Below are 18657 nucleotides of genomic sequence, written 5' to 3'. Positions count from 1 at the left end.
GGCTTTCTGGCTTTCTGGCTGCAGTTACATGGCTGCGTGGGAGGCCAAGAGCCCTTGGTTCTCCTGTCTCTGTGCCTGCTCTTCTCCTGCTGTGGTTCTTGGCTTTACCTCCAGGTCTGGACTGCCTGTTGTTGCTGGTGCTGGAGTAGTTGGTGGCTGGTGTAGGAGGATGTTGGTGGCCGCATCTCTGCCACAGCATCCTGGCTGCCTTGGTGCCTCCAGCCTCTAGGTTCCTGCATCTTAGAGGTATGCAGCATGATGCTGGTGACTCTGCCTTGTTCTGGGGCTTCTTGTGCCTTCCTTCTGCTCTGTGACCTGAATGTCTTCAAGGGGAGTGATTGTAGGTGTGTGGGGGAGAGCATGCATGTAAGAAAAGCTTATGTAGATGTGCCCCCAGAGCCCTCAGTGTGAGCTCTCTTGCCATTGGACGTAATCCTGGCAGGGCTTTTGCATCAGCTTCATGAGGAACGGGGTTGCTTTTCCTCAGAAGGAGCTATATCTGCTTTTCCTGGGTTCTCTGCGCTTTTACTGTGGGAATGGAGAGGGATGGGACAGGCAGCAGCTGGAGGGCTGCGCAGTTCTGTTGGATTCCATGTCAGTCATGGCACCACAGGCTGGGGACATGGCTGTTTAGCTGAATTTCTTCTTTTGTTTGACTTTAAAACCTCTTTCCCTTTGAGATGAGTTTCAGGGAGTGATCTTCAAGGCTTAACTTTCCTGATAGGAAATCTGCTCAACACTGGCTTTCATCATGGTTGCTGTCCTTCAGAAATGTTCCTGGCACCTCCATGTCCCTGTCTGGTGTGACTTGTTTGGAAGATTTTGCTGCAGAGACGGAGGAGGTCTCTAAGTCTATCTTGCTGAAGGAGCTGGCAGAAAAAGCAGGAGTTGGGGAGTTGTGGTGCTTTTTCTGCCTTTGCTTCATGAAGGAAAGCAAGACCAAGAGCTTGGCTTTAAGGGTGTCTGGAGTTGCTATCTGCAGACTGGGAGAACATCCTCCCCTTGGCTTGGAAAGGCAGTGGGCTGTGTTTTACATGAAGCCTGTTCAGTGTGGCTGGCATTGCACCATGTACAACAGGGAAACCAGCTAGCTCTCCTTTTAGATAAGGATGGGAGATGCAGTGGGAATCAGCCCTGGAGCAGACTGCTTGTTCCAGGCGTGGGCAGTTTGCCTGTGAAGTGTGTCAGTGTGGGTGAGGGAGCCAGGAGGGACTGAGATGCTCGTGTCCAATGCTCACAGAGGATCCTTCCTTTGGTGCTGCACCAGTAATTGGAAGGACATCCGAATTACTTGCTGAAACCTGCTTACAGACGTTGTAAAGTCATGCTAAGCCCTTCCCAGTGCGGCTTCCTGAAGGGACTGGGTTCCAAGGATCTGGGGCCCTTCTTCCCTTCATGTTCACTCTCTACGTTCTCAGACTCTGTGCGTGTGGGATGGGCTGTGTCTGCAAAGAGCTGGGCTTAAGCCTGAGCTATTCCAGTCAGTGCTGGTAGCTTGGGAGCCCCTGGGGGCCTTATGTTCTTGTACATGCTGTGTGTGCTTCATGGGAGTGCTGAGAGGAGCAAACAGAAAATGATGGGCTGACCAGGAAAAGCGTTTCTCCAGGAGTGCAACACCTGGTTTCCCCCACCTCCACAGCCGACATTCTAGAAACCAAGAGCCTTTCTCTGTGCTTGTAGATCCCAGCTGCACTTTCAGCTGTCAGCAGGAGGAGGAGATAAACCAGGGTCTTGCTGGGGGAAGCTCAGAATAGTACAGTTTTGGTGGAAATACTATATAGGTGTCATGATGGACCATACAGCTCTGCTCAGCAGTACGGTTGGGTGTGCAGTGGTGGAAGTGGGTCTTTTCTTGTCCTTGCAGCTGATACAGAGGAGTCCTGCTGACTCCTTCAACAATGCAGGTTTTGGTATAATGGCTGTGCTTGGGAGAGGTGATTTTTTTTTGTACAGCTCAGGTGGTGTGCTGAACCTGAACTTACCAATGTGGACAAAAATCAGATGGGTTGTGGTGAGTCCATGCTGTTACCCTACAGTGTAGGTAAAGGCCTTCACTCAAGGGCTGTCTTCAAGATCCGGATGGCTGAATAACACTTGAAGGAGAAAGTACTTGTGCTGAGATGGGTGCTGGATCCCTTGTTCTGAACAAGCCTCACAGTTGTCTTTATCTTTTGTTTGTCTGTCTGCAGAGCAAGAGCGATAACTAATGCACAGTGGCTCTCCTGGGTTCTGCCAAAGCCAATACCGGCTTTCCAAAGTCAGCTCAGAAAAGTACTGAAAATGCAGTTTTAGGCAGGGCTGTGTGTCAGACATTTCTCCATTTGGTTCTTGCTGCTTTGATTGTCAAGCATCACTTGAAGTTTTTCAGTCAACATTAAAGTGAGAGCATCAGTCTAAACTGAGGCAATCCTGGACATCAGATGATTGCATACTACAAAAAATTACCTTAGCTTGACCTTGAATTAGGAGAACAGTCAGTATCATATTTATATACTTTTAATGCAGCTTTTAATTTTGATCTTCTTTCAAACAGTCTTTTTTTCCTTCATAGATATTTTCTTCCACAGCAAATGCACCAGTGATTTCCTAAGGACCGAACTTCAGCCTGCGCCTTAAAATACCCCTGTGAGTCCCAGAAGGGACATTATCCCAGCTTTGCAGTCAGGGAAAGCAAAGCCCAAAGAGAGTGAGAGCTTAATTTAAAAACCACCAGGTGTTTGTGATCCATGTTACAAGCAGTGGAGACCAGGGATATTTTCAGTGGAGTTGATTCTGTGGCCCCTCTGAGCCAGGTGGAAGACCACAGACTTTTGGAGAGCTGGAGCTCTTGTCTGCTTCAGGTCCTGCTTGCCAGGAGAACATTCATCTTGAAGAAGCAACGTTGGAGTTTGGTGGGAGGATCTGTGTCTGGGACTGCTGTGGGTTGGGTGGTTGGTGCCACATCACTTCCCCAAGTGGTGCAGAGCAAGGGTGAGAAGGATTCTCATAGTTTGGCAGCCGGCAGGGCCGGGGAGAATTGGGTGCTTTAGGAGTGGATTCAGGTTGTTTGACAAGGCTGAGACCACACAGTGGCTGGTAGTTTCACGTGTGTCTCTGAGAGGAATGATGAGATACATACCACTTGCATGCCTCTGCTCTGGCTTGATGTGGTCTCCCCAAGTGAATCAAAGCTTTTGCTTTGAAGGCAGAGGAGGGGGAAGGGACTTGGTTCTGCTTTTTGGAGTCTGCTGGAAATCCTTCAGACTAGAAGACTACACCCTTCATTACCCTCTGGGTTATTTGCCCCATATTGGAAGTATGACTCTGTCATGTGAAGTATTTGATTATTTATACAGTTAATGTTTAACAGAGTTGGAGTATTAGAATTAAGCAGGGGACGAGCTTCCAACTTTGCATGGTTAAGGGCTAATAAAACTTCTCTGATCTAGTGTTTTCCTTTCACCAGAGGGGATTTTTTTCATTAGCTTTGGAGTGTTAAAAAGAGATCTCCTGTATTTGAGGCAGATTGATCTGTTGGCTCCAGACAAAGAAAATGTGCAAAGGTGTCAGCTTAACTATCCAATTGATGCAGATACAGGAAGCCAACAATTTCAAGGTGAGTTTAATTGGCATCTTCAGTGGCGGTAGCTGGATCCAGCATCTGCCTTGGATACTGGGTTGCTGGTATCTGTAGCCCACCCCAGGTGTGGACTAGGTGAGCAATGGTAGGTAGAGAGTAGCAGGAGGCTGGACTGCCCCACGCTGGCTTTGTCACTTGTACCAGCCTCCACCACGCTGTACCTTCTGTCTACTTGCTGTGGGACACCTTGGAGGTGTCAACTGGTGACTCTTCAGTCATCACATCTTCCAGGGCTGTTGAACTGGAATAGCATTAACCAAGCATTTGGCTCAAGGATTGCAAGGGTATGACCAGGGCAGTCCCATGACTGCTGTGGTCCAGGGGTCAGTAGGAGAAGAGAACAACAGTTGGGATTGGTTGAACTTCACAGAGTCTGCCATGGTCACAGGAGATTTGGTTTTCACTTCTTCTTAGTGTAGTTCACTCAAACGTATGGGTCTGGGGCGTCTCACCCCAGCACACTTCATACTCATTGCCTGAATCCAGCAAGTGTCTTGGTGGCACAGAGCTCTCAGAGCTGTGGTTCTTACAGTAGTGTAGTTGGAGATGATGAGTATGTTAATTTGAGGTTTCACACCTTCATTAAGGGGATGGCTGAGGAGTAAGGGCTTCATGGCATCCTAGGGGTCCCAAGATTGCGACTGCTCCAGAGGTGTCCTCAGTGCTGTTGCTCTGCATTGATCGCTTAAAAATCTACTTGATTTTTAGCAAACTACCAGGGTTGAAGGCAACCATGGCTGCAGACCTGCCACTTGTGTTTTAGGTGTCCTGATTATCTGCTGTGAGTTTTCTTTCCCTTTTATCTACCACATATTCCTGTCTGCACAAATACTGGATATACTGTGGACATAGTTTCCTTTGGACTCGTGTACTAATGCAGTTGATAACTTGTACTGGGCTGGAAACAGCCATTTTTAACTCTCTTCTTATGACTGGAGGAACAACAGGGTTGTATGAAAGCAAGGCTGTTGGAGCGGCTGTTGCATGGGTGGAAAATCCACAGATTATGTTTTGCCTTTGCAAATGTACATTGTGAGCATGAAGGAAACTCTGCTCCTCATCATACTTCCAACCACTTCTCACTGTAGATGACGTAGGAAGCTGTACTGAAGAGTTTTGTTCTTCCAGTTCCACCCACGAACATCACCTGCTTGTTGACTGAATGGAGTGACACTTTGCTTTCAGCTCTCCTGGGGAGTGTTGGTCTCTTCATCCATGCTGAGTTCATTTCTAGGTTTAACAGAACAATTTCTTAAAACAAGGAACAGAATTGACTGTAAAAGATAACACATCCTCTGCAAGATGTCAAGGTCATGATCTGTGAGAGCAGCCTGTAGACAGATGCACTCATCGCTCAGATACATTTAGTTTTTATTTAAAAATTTATTTATTTGTAATTGCATTTCATCTGCTAGGTCCAAAATTTGTTGCTTTCTCCCCTCAAAATTGACTGAGCCCTCAACATAACATAGAAGTCTGTGGGGTTTTCATCCTGCACAGTGTGGAAACTGGTTCCTGGGGAAAACAGCAAGTGGAAAGTGTAATTTAGCATAGAACTATTTGTTTTTTAAAGACAAACCCCTGCCCCTCTGCTGCCTTGTGTGCTCCTGGTCTGGTTCAGACTTTAATAAATTTCTTGTTTATCTTGAGGAGGCAAATTAATAAGTAATGGCAGTTGCTCTTCAGAGAGAGAGGCTGCTGAGGGTTGGAATCATTTTAATTTGGTGTGTGTGTTGTTGAAGGACTGTTTGCTGTTGAGGTGAGTGCATTGGTGTCAGAGCCCGTAAAGGTTGACCATTCCCTGTGCACACAAGTAGTGGGTGTAAAGTTTTGCAAGTAGGTCTCTGAGCAAGGGCTCAGGGAGAATTAAATTGGTCTTGCTGGGAGCTTTGAGGCTCTCATCTCCTTTAACTCTGGGTAGATTTGAAGCCCAGCACAACTGGACAGATGCATCCTCCCTGTGTATCTCTAGGCAATCGTAGTATTGCTCCTCCAGGCGAGCTCGTCACTCGGTGTGTTGTGCCAGTCAGGTGTCAGCCCCCCGTAGATGCCAGAAACCCACATCTGTTTCCTTCAGATACCCACCTGAGGTGATGCTGTGTTTGGTTTGGAGGTGACCTCAGCCTAAGTGTCATGCATACCCCTTCTGTGGGAATGTGGAGATGATGGTGGAGTACAGCTGTGCATCAGACTGATACAAACTTTTCTGGGCAGCTCAAGTTACTCAGAAGCCATGAGCCATGACAAAAGCAGTTGTATCTGCTTAAAATGTTACAAACTTTGGAAAGAAAACTGTGTTTAATATCTGTACCTTGGTGGTTTCAAGATCATGCTTGCATTTTCTCTTAAGTTCCTGTGATAACCAAGCTTCTCATGTGGCTCCACAGACTGGGGCTTTCCCACTGCAAGTGGTTTGGTAATGGTTGTTCAATGGTGTGTGCTATAGGTTGGCATCCTGGCTGGAATTTTCAAGAGCCCAGCAGAGACTGAGGTGGCACCTCCTGGAAGAGAAAATGGCCTCTATGTTATCTCCTGTCTGTTCTTCAGCTGCAAAACCTGAGTGTGAGGGTACTCAATGTCTGACACACAGTCAGTGCAGCAAAGGAGTTGCTAAGCAGCTGTGGAAGTAGGGTTAGCAGCATCCAGCATCGGGGCAGAATGGAATCCACCTGCACAGATGCATTTGCAGGTGTCATCTTAGTGAGGGTGTCATCATCCCTGACCACTCTCAGAGCAATTTATTTTGCAGTGAAGCACCTTATTAATCAGTGGCTGTTGTTGCTGGAAAGCCCAAACAGGGGAGTTTACCCAAAACCTTGCAGATATTACAGGTTGAGCCCTAGGAGGATGTCTGGGGGTAAAGCAGGGCTGGAGGTTTCCTTCCTGGAGAGACAGCAGGAGCATGGGCTCCTTACATACTTGTTCACTACTTCCCAGCCACTGTTCTCTCGCCCTTGATTTGCTGCCAGAGCTCTCTGCCTTGGTTTCCCAGACAGGGGAAGGAGGATTTTGCTCCTGCTCAGCATGAATGCAGCTCCTCGGGTGCACTCTGCCATCTGACCAGAAGAGAGACCACTCCAAGCCAAGACATGTCACCTACAGTGTGTGACTTGCTCCTCCTTTTCCAGGCATGCCTATGGACTTGCTTTTAAGGGTCAGAGGAAGATTGCCCCACAATGTTTTCCCATCTCTTAAGTGGGAGTACTGTGTAATACTTGGGTTATGTTATTATTAGGGTGACTCGTAAAACTCTTCACTGAAATTGTGGGTAAAACCACCTTCTCTCAAATTACTGGCTTCCCTTTTCAAAGGGAAGAGAGGAGTCAACTCCTAGTCACTCATCTGGTTTTGCTTTTTACTTTATTTCTGTCCCATTTTGCTGAGCTGACGGCATTTTTGGTTGCTTCCTTCCAATTCCAAATTGTGATGAATGTGCTGATAACCCTTTGGTACATGCTGTGTCTTCTGCCAGGGAGCTGCGCTTGGCTTGTCCCACAGAGGATGGGGGGCTAACCAGGAGCTTCACGAGGCTGCAGAGGTGGAATTTCACCCACAGATAGTTATCTGGGATATTGCAGCCCTTTCCCTCTGCCTTGCCCTCTGCCTTTCCCTGTCCCTCTCCCTTTCCCTTTCCCTCTTTGTACGAGAACTTAATTACTGAAATAGATCTGTGTTTAGAGGAGCTCGAGACTCTCCATCCACCGCCAAAAGGGCATCATGGCACTTAATGGAAGAAAACCACCACTAAATGTTTCACATCACGCTTTTCCCTTTTCCCTTCAATCCTTCATATTTAGTGTTAACTTCACACTATAGATTTCCTTTTGTTTTAATTGTGTTGAATTCTAGGGAGAAGGAAAGGATCATTCCTTTGTTTTTCTTTCTACTGTAGCCCCAACCATCCTGATGACAGATCTTGTCATTACATGGTGTCATTTTAGATGTTTGCACTGCATCAAAAGCAAACGGAGGAGCCTGCAGTCTAGGCTGTCGGTTGAATAACAATGTTTTTCCAGGGGAAAAAAAAAAAATCTGTGAAGTTTTTAATGAGAAACATGAGTTTCGCAGAGGCAGCCTGTACACTGCTCCCGACTTAGCAAGAGTGATGGCTCCCATTTCCCCGGGTATCAGCTTTTGTGGTCCTTTGTGTTTCTGAAGGCGCTGAAGCTGTGGAGTCATCTTGGACTTGACAAGCAGGAGGGCCCATGTTTTCTTGTGCATGGTGGATCTTCCAGGACAGCTTTCCAGTTGCATGCTCCTTGCTAAAGCAGAGGTTGGTGACGTGCAGCTGGGTGATGCTGGGGATGAATGTGTCCTGAAGGAAAAAGGGTAGTACTGAGGGGCTTAAAATCACTGCACAGGAATCTGCTTTTCCTGAAATGCCTGCATGCTAAAGATGGTGAAAATTGCTGATGCAGGAGCGCAGAGCATCTTTGTCAGGCATCTGTCTCCCAACCACATTCCTTTCAAGCGAAGAGGGCTGCTGGGGAAGTCTCTGCTCTGCAGACCTCCCGCTGCCTTCCTGACTTCTCAGAAAGGTCATGTGAAGACTAATGTGATCAAAAGGGTTTTTAAAGTGTTATTTAAAGCGTGTTGACTGTTCTGCAGAGGGTTTTGGTCATGCAGAATCGGGAAATTTGACTGCTCATCAGCCATGACCCAGAACTTCGCTGCAGGGTCTCACCAGAGAGGACATGCTGGCAACTGAGGGCTTTTATGTGGTTGCCTCGCTTGGCTTGGTCTTATCCCTCTTTGATTTTCCTTACAGTGCATGAACACACTGCTTTTCTGTTGCCCTCTGAAGTGTGTTGAGGTTTGTGTGTGGTGGTGTTTGTACCAGGGAACCATTTGTGGGGCTTGGGGAAATGGTTGTGCCCAGGAAATGGCATTGAGTCTGGCTGCTCAGGCATGGCATCTGGGCTCCATGGAGCTGACTCTGAGTAGTGCTGGATGTGCTGCATTATTTGGTAGAACAGGAGGATACCCAAAAAAACCCCTGGTGCATGTTGAAGAGGCGTAAAACATCCACCAGCAGGCTGAGTTGGGCTTGGAAGCTGCCCGAGCACATGTAGGTGCTCTGCAAGAGCTCTCCACTGTCAGAGTTGGTACTTCTCAAGTACCCTAAACACATTTTACTTGCATGATGGATAAAAGCTGTGCCACTCTCCAGATGTTGCACCTTGTGATGCAAAGTCCTCCAGCTTCTTGCTGAATGGTTCCTCTCACTTTGTGACTTACAGATTGAAAGAAAGCTGGACAAAACTTTTTTTTCCACACAAAATCAAAGTCTGTGCCTTTTCTTCACTTCAGTTTTTGCTGGATGTTGAAATACAGCAGTCAATCTTCCCAAACTTGATACCACCTCTCACCTCCTCTTCTGGGATGTCTCAGGTCAAGGCTCTCACCATGGGCTGGTGACCAGCCCAGCCGCTGGTGGCCCAGCAAGTGTTTGGATAACTCCCTGTCCTGGAATTGAGGTCCCTTTCTTCAGAAATATACTCACAGAGTTTCCAAAAATCATTCTGGAATAAAATGGCAACAGAGGAAGCTGATCTGGAATAGCAGTTGCTGAATAATTTATTCTGCAATGAGTAGATAATTTCCCTATATGGAGAAGCCCAAATAAGCTCCAAAATTTAAGCTTTATTGGTTTGGGTGCCAGAGAGGGAAGGAAACCACTAAGTTTTTGTGAAGTTACTGAAGTGAGCTAAGCTGTTTAAGTGTAATAATATTTCTGCAATATGAAGTGTGTGTCTGTGGTCTCCTTAGTGAAATAAAATATATACATACATGTATGTGTATATATATATGTTTATATATATATATATATATATATATATATATATATATATATGAGAAAAAAATGTGTGCTTATTCTAAATAAGAGCTGTAAAAGTCAGCAGGAGAGGGGAGTCATTCTGGTGCCTTCTCCTGGGGTCTGTGCTCAGCTCTTGAATGGGCAGTGGAGAGCAGAAATGGGAATATGCTGTCACCTTAGAGTTTTTCCACTTTGGGGAAGCAGTTTTAATGCAGAGATGTTTTCTGTGCTTAGAAGTGAGGTTCTCGGAAGGAGGTTAATTGACCTTTCCAGCAAATTTGTTGCTGAGACCATTACCACAAATACTGTTGAAATGCTTTGTAAATACAGTGTTCATTTAACAACACTGCCAGTGACTTAGAAAGTCAGACTTCATGCTCTCCTAAAATGAAAGAGCTATTCTTAGTGGAAAAAGTGTCTTTTTGGATAAGAATTTGGAGCAGATTTTCATATTGAATCTAGGCTGCCTCATTCCCTTGGAAGGTGTCTGAGGGCCAGGAAAATCATAACTAATAACTTCCCTATAAATTGTAGAGCTGCTATTTTAAGGTCTGGTGTCTCAGGGAGGATCAGGGTGGTGTCCTTTTTCTATCCATTTCTGTGTGATGCCCTGGTTTGGTTCTGGTCCTCGTTAAGCTAGTCCTGTCCCATGCAAAAGCAAAATGTTGGAAGAAAACAAGTCACGAGGTTCTCGAGCTTGGTTTTGCTTTTGTTTTTTGATATTGGTGTACTGATTTTGTGGCTTGATTTGAAGATGGCCCTTTCCTGATGCAGCTTTAAATGGTAAAATATGCATTGAATGCAATTTATCTTTGCATACTGGGAGACAAAACCCAAAGCTGCTCCCCAGCCTCAGGCCAAGCCCTGGAAAAACAGCCAATTCAGATGGAAGGTTATGTCTCAGAAAAGCAGGTCAGCAAGGTGAGCAGATACCTCGAGAGAAAATTATGTCCATGGCTCTGGATGAACTTTTTCCACAAGCAGAGGGCACTCAGGAAGGAGCCCTTAAGCCAGGAGCAACAGATTCAGGGCTCTGGCATAGGAGGCACTTTGCTTTAAGGGTTGGGATTATGTTTTTATGGAGCTAAGAGCTCTGTGAATCACCACATAAAAAAGGCGATGAAGGGAAGAGCACTGCTCCACTTGCTTTTGACTGTGATGAAGTTCAGTGATCCCATCATGGTGACACTTGCATGAAGGGATAAGAGGCAGTTCCTAATTAAAACCCTTTTATGTGCTAGAAGCCAGCTTCTCAGCTGTTGGAAATCTGGGTGGCTTCATTGAAGTCAGGAGATGACCCCCATCTGAGTCTCGTGTGTGAATTTTGGCATCTCCCATCAGTTTCTTTGAGGCAGCCAAGGTGGTGACAGCACGGGGCCGGGTTTGCTTTGTGGCAGCTCCAACTGATGGCACGCATGAGCCCGGAAGCTGCGGCAAAAGTGAATTTCCTCCCTGTGGATATTTTCTTTCATGCTTGAAAACAACCCTGCATCTGCTGAGCAAACACCTGAGCTGTAACAAGGAGCCATGTTGCTCCTTGTTTGAATATAGCCATTTGTGAGCACAGAGAAAAGAGGGCTGGGTGCATTGGGGATGAATGGATTTCACAAAAATGTGTTGCTTTTTCTCACTTGACTGTAGGGATGCTGCATTCACTGCTTCTGCTAAGAAATATATCTTCACCTTTCTCAGATTTCTCATTGTTTTAAGAAACATCTTTATATTCAAGAAGGCTATTAGTTATACTGTAGCAGTAAAGAGCAGAGACTTGACAGCATTTTGACTAATTATTGTGTGTACGGCACATGTTAACCAAAGTGCGGTGAGGTCATCCTCTCTTCAAGCCCTTCCTGTTGCTCCAGAACCATCATTTAGGTTGGTTTGAGTTGGATCTGACCTGCTAGCAGAGGAATTCAGCATGCAAGACTACACCTTAGCAGAGGAGATCTGTCCAAGCTCTAAAACTGGTTGTAGTTTTTCTTTTTTGCCCAAACTATATGTCTTCAGAGCAAGGGTTGCACATCTGGGTAGATTAAAAACCCATTTGCGGGCAGGTGTTGGAAGATGATGCTGGAAAGGGTGGTCTTGGCTTCAGGGCTGGCAACAAAGACCCAAATAACCTGCTTCTTAAGAATTATATGGGCAACAAAAAGCACTCCAGGCTGGGGAGAAAATGGAGAACATTTTTTAATACATTTGGGTAAAGTCACAGATTGGGACTGGCTGTCTGGAGCATGGCTTTGGGCCAGCCAAGCCCCTGAACTGGGTAGGGGGAGGGGAAAATCCTCCATTTCAGGCTCCTAGATAAACAAACACCAGAAATCTCGTAAGGGTAATAATGGAAATCACTGAGAAATTGAGTTAATACAAGGGCATCTGTGTAAGTGAATGCTCGGGACAGGGAAATGGCTTTGTCCTTTAACTCTAGTAATGCTGGAGCAGATGGGAAGCGCAGTGTGCTTCACGCATTAGCTGGCTCAGATAAAGAGCAAGGCAGAGGCCGGTCCTCTTGGCTGATTAGAGGTTAACAGGGATAGAAACCAGCGGATTGACTCTTCATTTGCAGGAGGTGTTGTGGGATCAGAGCAGATGGCAGAGAGAGCGTCCCTTCAGCTTACTCAGCTGCTCAGAGGAGCTTACAGCTCCCTCCAGCACAAATAGCCCCATTGCATCTCCTCTGTTTACAGCTGCAGCTCTTGCTTTTTCCCTGGCCTACCCGGAGAGGTGATAGAAGAGTATTTCTCCTAAACCTGTGGTAGTTGGTGTCCAAGGCCATAGGTATGTGTGGGGACCCTTGCAGACATGGTGCATACTCTCCAACTCGTCCATATCCCTTTGTTTCGGCTCCTCCTGTGGCAACTTAGCTGTGGGCATGGCTCCTTCCTGGGGTGATATTAATGGTCTTTGTTAGCTCTGTGGAAGTAGAGGTGCTTTTCCGGGATGATAATGATTGGGCAAGGACAGGAGCATGGTGGGGACAGGGAGGAGGGCTGCAGGGGGAAAATCTTTAGCAGCAGGAGCGCAGCTGCCTTCTGCTGGGGCAGCATCCTGGCCAGCCATCGCCTGCCTCCTTCATCCCTGCCAAAGTCTGTCTCAACAGCAGCACCTTTGCCTGCGGTCACAAAACAGCACAGCTCTGGGGAGGAGGGAGGATGGAAACTCATAGCAGCTCTGCTCATTGACTCCCTGGAAGCCTGGATTCCCTATTTTGCAAGGGAGAAATGGCAATTGATTCAGCCTTACCCTCTTTCTTTCTGTCTGCTAGTGCTCTGAAAAGGCGCATTTTATCTGTGTGTGACAACACCTGCCTAGGGTGCCTCTCACTGAGCCGCTGAATCAAAAGAGCAACAAGAAAAGTGGGTTTAATTGCACACATCTTCAGCAGAGTCTTTCTTGCACTGGCAGCACAAAAGGCCAGCCCTGTGCTGGTTGAATGGAGCCCGGGAGGGCTGGGGCAGCCGTACTCTCGTTACTATCGGAGGCAGATGATTCACTTTGCTGGAGCATTGTCATGTGCAAATGAGTTCATGAGCCCATCTCCTTTCCAACTGCAAGGTCAGGGACTGAGCAATTGTCAGCATCAGCCGGCTGGAGGAATTGATCTAGAAGCCAGAAAGCTTAGGGAGATTTTACTAACCTCCACTTCCCACCGCCCGAGTACACCAACACCTTCCTCCCGTGGGTGTTGTCTACATTACAAATATTGACCAATTTTAAGTTCGTGTTTAGAAAGCTGCTGTTTCAAGGCATGGAAATGTGACTGAGAAAGGCTTATAAATAACACTCGGTGCGGCAATTATTATTCATTGCTAGTTATGGCTTTCACACACTGGAAAAACAAATGGTTTTTCCACTAGGTGCTGGAGCTGCAGTCCGTTTAATCACTAAAGAGCTTGGAATCACTTCAGTTTAAAATAACTTTCCGCTGTGGTTTGGAAATTTTAAAAAAATATATTTGGGTCATGTTAACCTAGTGTATACAACTTGCACCGAGAATTTCAGTTTACGTCGTCTGCATCTTCTGAGCCCCTTAAATACCCATCTATTCGTTCCTGTTTGGTTTCACAGAGCTCCTGCCTGCCTGAAGATAGAGCTCCCCAGTCACAGATTTGGAGCGGGGTTATTCTGGCTAGAGGTGGAGAATCCTGGGAGCTGAGCATGGAGTACAAGAGCAGTGAGCAGCCAAGCTGCTGTCTGCCACAGCCACCCCTTTCTGGCTATGATGCAAGGGGATGTGGCTAGTGCCTTCAGGAAGCTGCGTGGATGGACTTTCCATCACGTTGCTCCTAACAGAGGCTGCCCAAAATATCAGCCTCAGGTACTAGGAGGTTACTTGTTTTGATAGCCAGGTGTGGCTGTGAGTTCTTTATGTACACTGTCCAGCCACATCCCACCAGTGATCCATGCTCAGGGCATGGATGTGGTGCATGTTTCCTTCTGCTGAGCCATTCCTTTCCCTGATTCAAGGTTTCCACAACAACAGAGAAAAGCCTCTGGAGGGGACAGAAGAACCACAATGCCATGAAGAAACGCTCCCCACATTACCTGTGTGTTACTGGCCCCCATCCTCTCACGCGGCAATGCCAGTGCAGCATCCTCAGGGTTCGGTCCCGCAGATGGCTGCAGCTCTGCGGTGCTTTCCACCCCTGCAGGACTGTGCCAATGTTTCTGGAAAGGCAGGTGACTGCCATGCCTGGGAAGAAAGAGTTCATTTTTTCCGAATGGCACAGCTTAGCAAATGACAACTGTGGCTTTTGCCTGGGCTGTGGTGTGAAGTCTGAGGGATGGCTGTGAGCAGCAACTGCCAGAGGGTGCAGAGCTGAGCACTCTTGGTTCCCAGCTAGTGTGGTAGGTGTGGAGGAGTCTTCATCTCTCATGCAGATGTTGGTGCCACAGTTACAGAAGGGAAGGGACTATGCCTGGGTTTTGCATGTTTTGGGGGAATCAGTTTCTATCTGGGTGTCTGCCTGTCTCCAGACTCCAGGTATTTCAGTGTAATCAGCCTAAATGTTTGCTTTATCTTCAGTGGAGGACACAAAGTAAGGGGTCTTTGCAGCTGGACTCATGGTAGGTTGGAGCTGCAAGACAGGCTAGTGGTTTCTCCCAATGGTTGGCATGTGGATATCTGGGTTAAAGATGTCCTGTTGAAAGGCTCTCTGCTCTTACAGAACTGGAAGTTTGCATAACTCCTTTTGGTCAAGTAGGTTTAGAAATCAAATAATTCACTATCTTGGTTAAAGATGCTTCTGTTGAGGGGTTAATGCTGTTGTCCTAATAGCAAAATCTCCTGTACTGGGATCCTAGCTGCTAAAGGCTTGTTCTTTTGTAGCTGTTTGAGAGTCCAGGAATTTTATTTTTCTTTTAATGGATCCATCCTCCTCCCAGCCTGCAGGGGTTTATCAGCTCCAAAGAGGAGAGTGCTGCCCAGCTGGAAAGTTTGTAAGTCCCAGCAGTGTGGAGCTCACAAACTCCTGGAAAACAATTCTAGGGTATGTTTTAATTTAAATCAGAGGTGCAATGTCCTGTGGCAGTAAAACAAGGAAGGTTCTTGCTCCAGTGTTTTGTCCCCATTTGATGGATTGGATGACTGGGATGAGAAAGAGATGAGCTCATCATGCCCTGTATGCCTGTGAACATTCATGGCACCTTTTCTGTGCTTTTTCTGGGGCAGTTATGAACACTCAGCTCCTTTTACAACCTCAATCAAAGAGACATCACTGAGAAGCTTCTGTGGTAAAAGTAGGAGAGGGTGTTCTGGGGCAGGGGAAAGATGATGTTGTTCTTAGGACAAAGCTAGACTCTGGAGGGGCGTAATGAGTCTGTAGTTAAAAAGATGGTATTTAATTATTTCTTTTCCATGGTTTTCAAGCCTTGGCACTGTCACTTTGCTGGCAGCAAATCAAACACCAAGTTAGCTTATGTTAAGAACAGAAGATGAAGTCCTAGATAAGCACTGGGCTGTAGGAATGTCTTAAATTGAAATGTATGGGGAGGACGCAGAGGAGAGTGTGTCTTTGCTCTCAGTGCTATCCAGATCCTGTGTCACTGATCAGGGCTGTGTTTCTCTCTGATGGAGTGCTGGTATCACAGCTCCTAGGATGCTTCTTTCTTCTAGGATGCAAGATGAACAGAGAGGAGGGTACAGTGACAGCTGTACTTTTCCAGGGTTACCTGTAGCTTTTTTGGTGATAGCATCAGTGTTTTGTGTGGAGTGGGAGTGTGTGCTTCAGTGGATGACGAAGTAACACATCTAAACCTACCTTTTAGCCACCACTCTTCTCTGGGACAGTGGTACCCCTCACTGCTGAGCTCGTGTGCTCAGCAGCCATGGGTGCTGGGGTACAGTCCTGGCTGCAATGTGGTAGCTGAAGTCTGACCTCACATTAATGTAAATATTCACAAATAATGCCTCTCTTCCTGCCAGCTCATCTCTCTTCCACCCCTCTATGTTTAATTTATGACTCAGCTTTTGATAAATGTTTTGTAGAGCTCCTAGTTTATCTTAAATAGACCTGCTGTCACCACAGCTAAAATCTAAACCAACACTTGACTTGGGGCTCGAGTGCCAGATGAACTTGGCAGTTGTTGACATACTGAATAGTCCTGTTCAATGTGCAGGCCAGTTGTGAAGACCAGATCTTGCAGCAGATGGGAGAGCATAGCTTTTGGGATGCCTGAGAATAGCCTGAGAGGTATCTAGACAAATATTCTGTCTTGAGAGGCTGGATCAGATCACGGTTGATATATTTTCAGACTTATACCTGTCTGAAACAGGTCATTTGGTTAAATGAGTTCATCCAGCCTCGCACCAGTTAGCCCCAAGTGGGGTCTGGCCCACGGTCCTGTTAAAGTAATCATTTCAAGGCAGTGTTTATGGCCAGTAATTTGTCCTAGAGTGTTTTATATTTGTGTGTGCAGGCATACATGCGAGGATATACATACATACTTGCTCAGGAACGTGATTTCCAGTCCCTTTAACTTGTTCAAAAAGTAAACTAGGGAGAAACTGGCAGTGAATTGGAGCCGCCTGCCAAGCATTGCAAACCAGAGAAGTGGTAAAACATAAACACTTTGGAGTTTATCCTCTGGATTTATATAGTTTGGCTGCTGGGGGACGGGCTTGTGTGGAGGGGGAGGCTCAAGGCTCGTCAGCCCCTGGCCCAGCACATCCACAGCCACGCTCCTGCTCCTGGCAGCCTGTGAGCAGGGAGGGGAAGGAAGTGCTGGGCTGTCCATCCCTCTCCTCCTGTTCTGCTGGCCACATGGGGTGGCTTTTTGGGTGATGGCAGCAGAACAGGTCTGCTTTTTCCCCGCCCCAGCACTAAAGTAAAAGCAGACCTCCTTGATGCTTAATCAGATTTGAATGTGGTTTTTGGCGTGGCTTTAAAGAGACTGGCAGTGAATAGCTGGTTTTGATGCCATTTATTAAAAACCTCTGGTAGAATTTGTCTCTGAAAGCCTTTGTAAGAGCTGGCAAACACACAAGGGTTTGATGCAGTTAATGTATTTTAATCTTCACCCCCCACACCCCTTCTCCTTTTCTGCCGCTAATTGTAGGGCTCTCAGCTGTCTGTTGCCTTCTCCAAGGGGATGGCAGGCTCTGCAGGGACCTGTACATAAACAGGCTTAATAAGGTTGCAGTGGCATGGAGAAAAGTGAGCATCCTCCTCAAGGAGGATGCCTGGGATGGGCGGTGTGGGGTGCCAGGTCCCAAACCATGTTCTGGCATGGGGACACTGGATTGCCCTGGCCATAATTAACCTTCTGGTGCAGCCTCACTCTCTTTGGAGGAACAAGGCAGATGAGTCTGAGAAATAAAGATGTCCCTTTTCCGGGTGGCTGAACAAGTGCATGTTATTTGTGTTGGACCCACTCAGCAGCTGGCTTGTGAGAAGAACTCCCTGAGGCTCCTGTTCAAAGTGAGGTTGATAGGCATCCATCAGTCAGTCTTATCTCACTGACTTAGTCCCTCGCTTTCTTGGTATGTGCACCTTTCTATGGACCCATGAGACTTTCTGAGCCCATTTCATGTTCCTCACCTGCATTTGGGACTTCTGGGGGCTTTTTTTTGCAGTTTTTGCCTGAAGGCACTGCACCCCCTTTGTGCACAGTGGGAACTGTCAGGAGCATCATAACATTGGTGTGAATAATTTGTGGAACTCAGGGAATGGTTTTCCACTAGCTGTGGTTTGGACTGTGCATAGCTCCTGTCCCTGCTCTTTATTTCCACTGTGTGGAAGAGCTGAGAGCTGTGATCAAGCCCTGGAGCACTCTACCTGGTTGAGACACCAAAGTCGGAATTGCTTTGCATTTAGTTTGTGGGTTTTTTTGTCTGCCTCATCAAAGCAAACGTGGTCTTTTTCTACCAGCCCTGGATCATGTGAGTTGCAAATTCAGCGAGAGGGAGGCGTGGATGGAAATGACTCCCAGGAGAGAATCAGTCTGAGATACTTAAACAAATGGGAACAGAGCAGCTTTGCTCTTCCCCTGAGGGTTTGGCTGTTAAATAAACTCGCCGATGAGTCTGGCTGTGTGTGTGTCTGTGTGTGTGTGTGTTGGTGCAGAAGTGTGTTTGTATACACAGGCTGGGTGTTGCTGGGTGTAAGCCACATTGATGGGCTGTGCTGGGTGCTGCACTCCTTGGTATATGAGATTGACGCACGAGCAGCCTTGGCTTTCCTTCCTTCCAGAACTAGCATGGATGGTTGTGGTTGGAGGGAAGCTAACCTGACCTTTTCCTCTTCTTTTTTCCCTCTCCAGGGTTCCACCTCAGCGGAACAGTAACAGAGCCAGCGACTGCGACAGAACCAGAGATGACCTACAAGGTGGCCATCAGCTTTGACCGCTGCAAAATCACCTCAGTGACGTGTGGCTGTGGGAACAAGGACATTTTTTACTGCGCTCACGTCGTGGCGCTTTCACTGTACAGGATCCGCAAGCCAGACCAGGTCAAACTCCGTCTTCCCATCTCAGAGACCCTTTTCCAGATGAACAGGGACCAGCTCCAGAAGTTTGTTCAGTATTTGATCACAGCACACCACACCGAGGTGCTGCCCACCGCCCAAAAGTTGGCTGATGAGATCCTGTCATCCAACTCCGAGATCAACCAAGTGCACGGTAATTTCTCCTCCCTCCTCACTGTGTGACCCTGACTCTGTGTTTGGTGCTGGAGTGGTGCTTTTGGTGCCCATGGTGATGTCCTTCATTTTACATTTGTCTT

The 18657-nt window shown here is 47.0% G+C and overlaps 1 protein-coding gene across 2 annotated transcripts in view; it reads left to right on the top strand.

Annotated features, from left to right (window-relative positions):
• Positions 1-18657, top strand: part of ZSWIM5 (zinc finger SWIM-type containing 5) — a 98050-nt gene that overhangs the window by 48980 nt on the left and 30413 nt on the right. For both annotated transcript variants that reach the window (XM_062497216.1, XM_062497217.1), the window contains exon 2: positions 18198-18554. In XM_062497216.1, the coding sequence (XP_062353200.1) occupies positions 18198-18554 (357 nt within the window). The remainder of the gene's footprint in view (positions 1-18197; positions 18555-18657) is intronic.

Source organism: Cinclus cinclus, chromosome 8 (genome assembly GCF_963662255.1).
Source record: "Cinclus cinclus chromosome 8, bCinCin1.1, whole genome shotgun sequence".
Classification (NCBI taxonomy): Eukaryota; Metazoa; Chordata; class Aves; order Passeriformes; family Cinclidae; genus Cinclus; species Cinclus cinclus.
The sequence above is the reverse complement of the archived record's forward strand: the minus strand, read 5'-3'. Positions and strand labels throughout refer to the sequence as shown.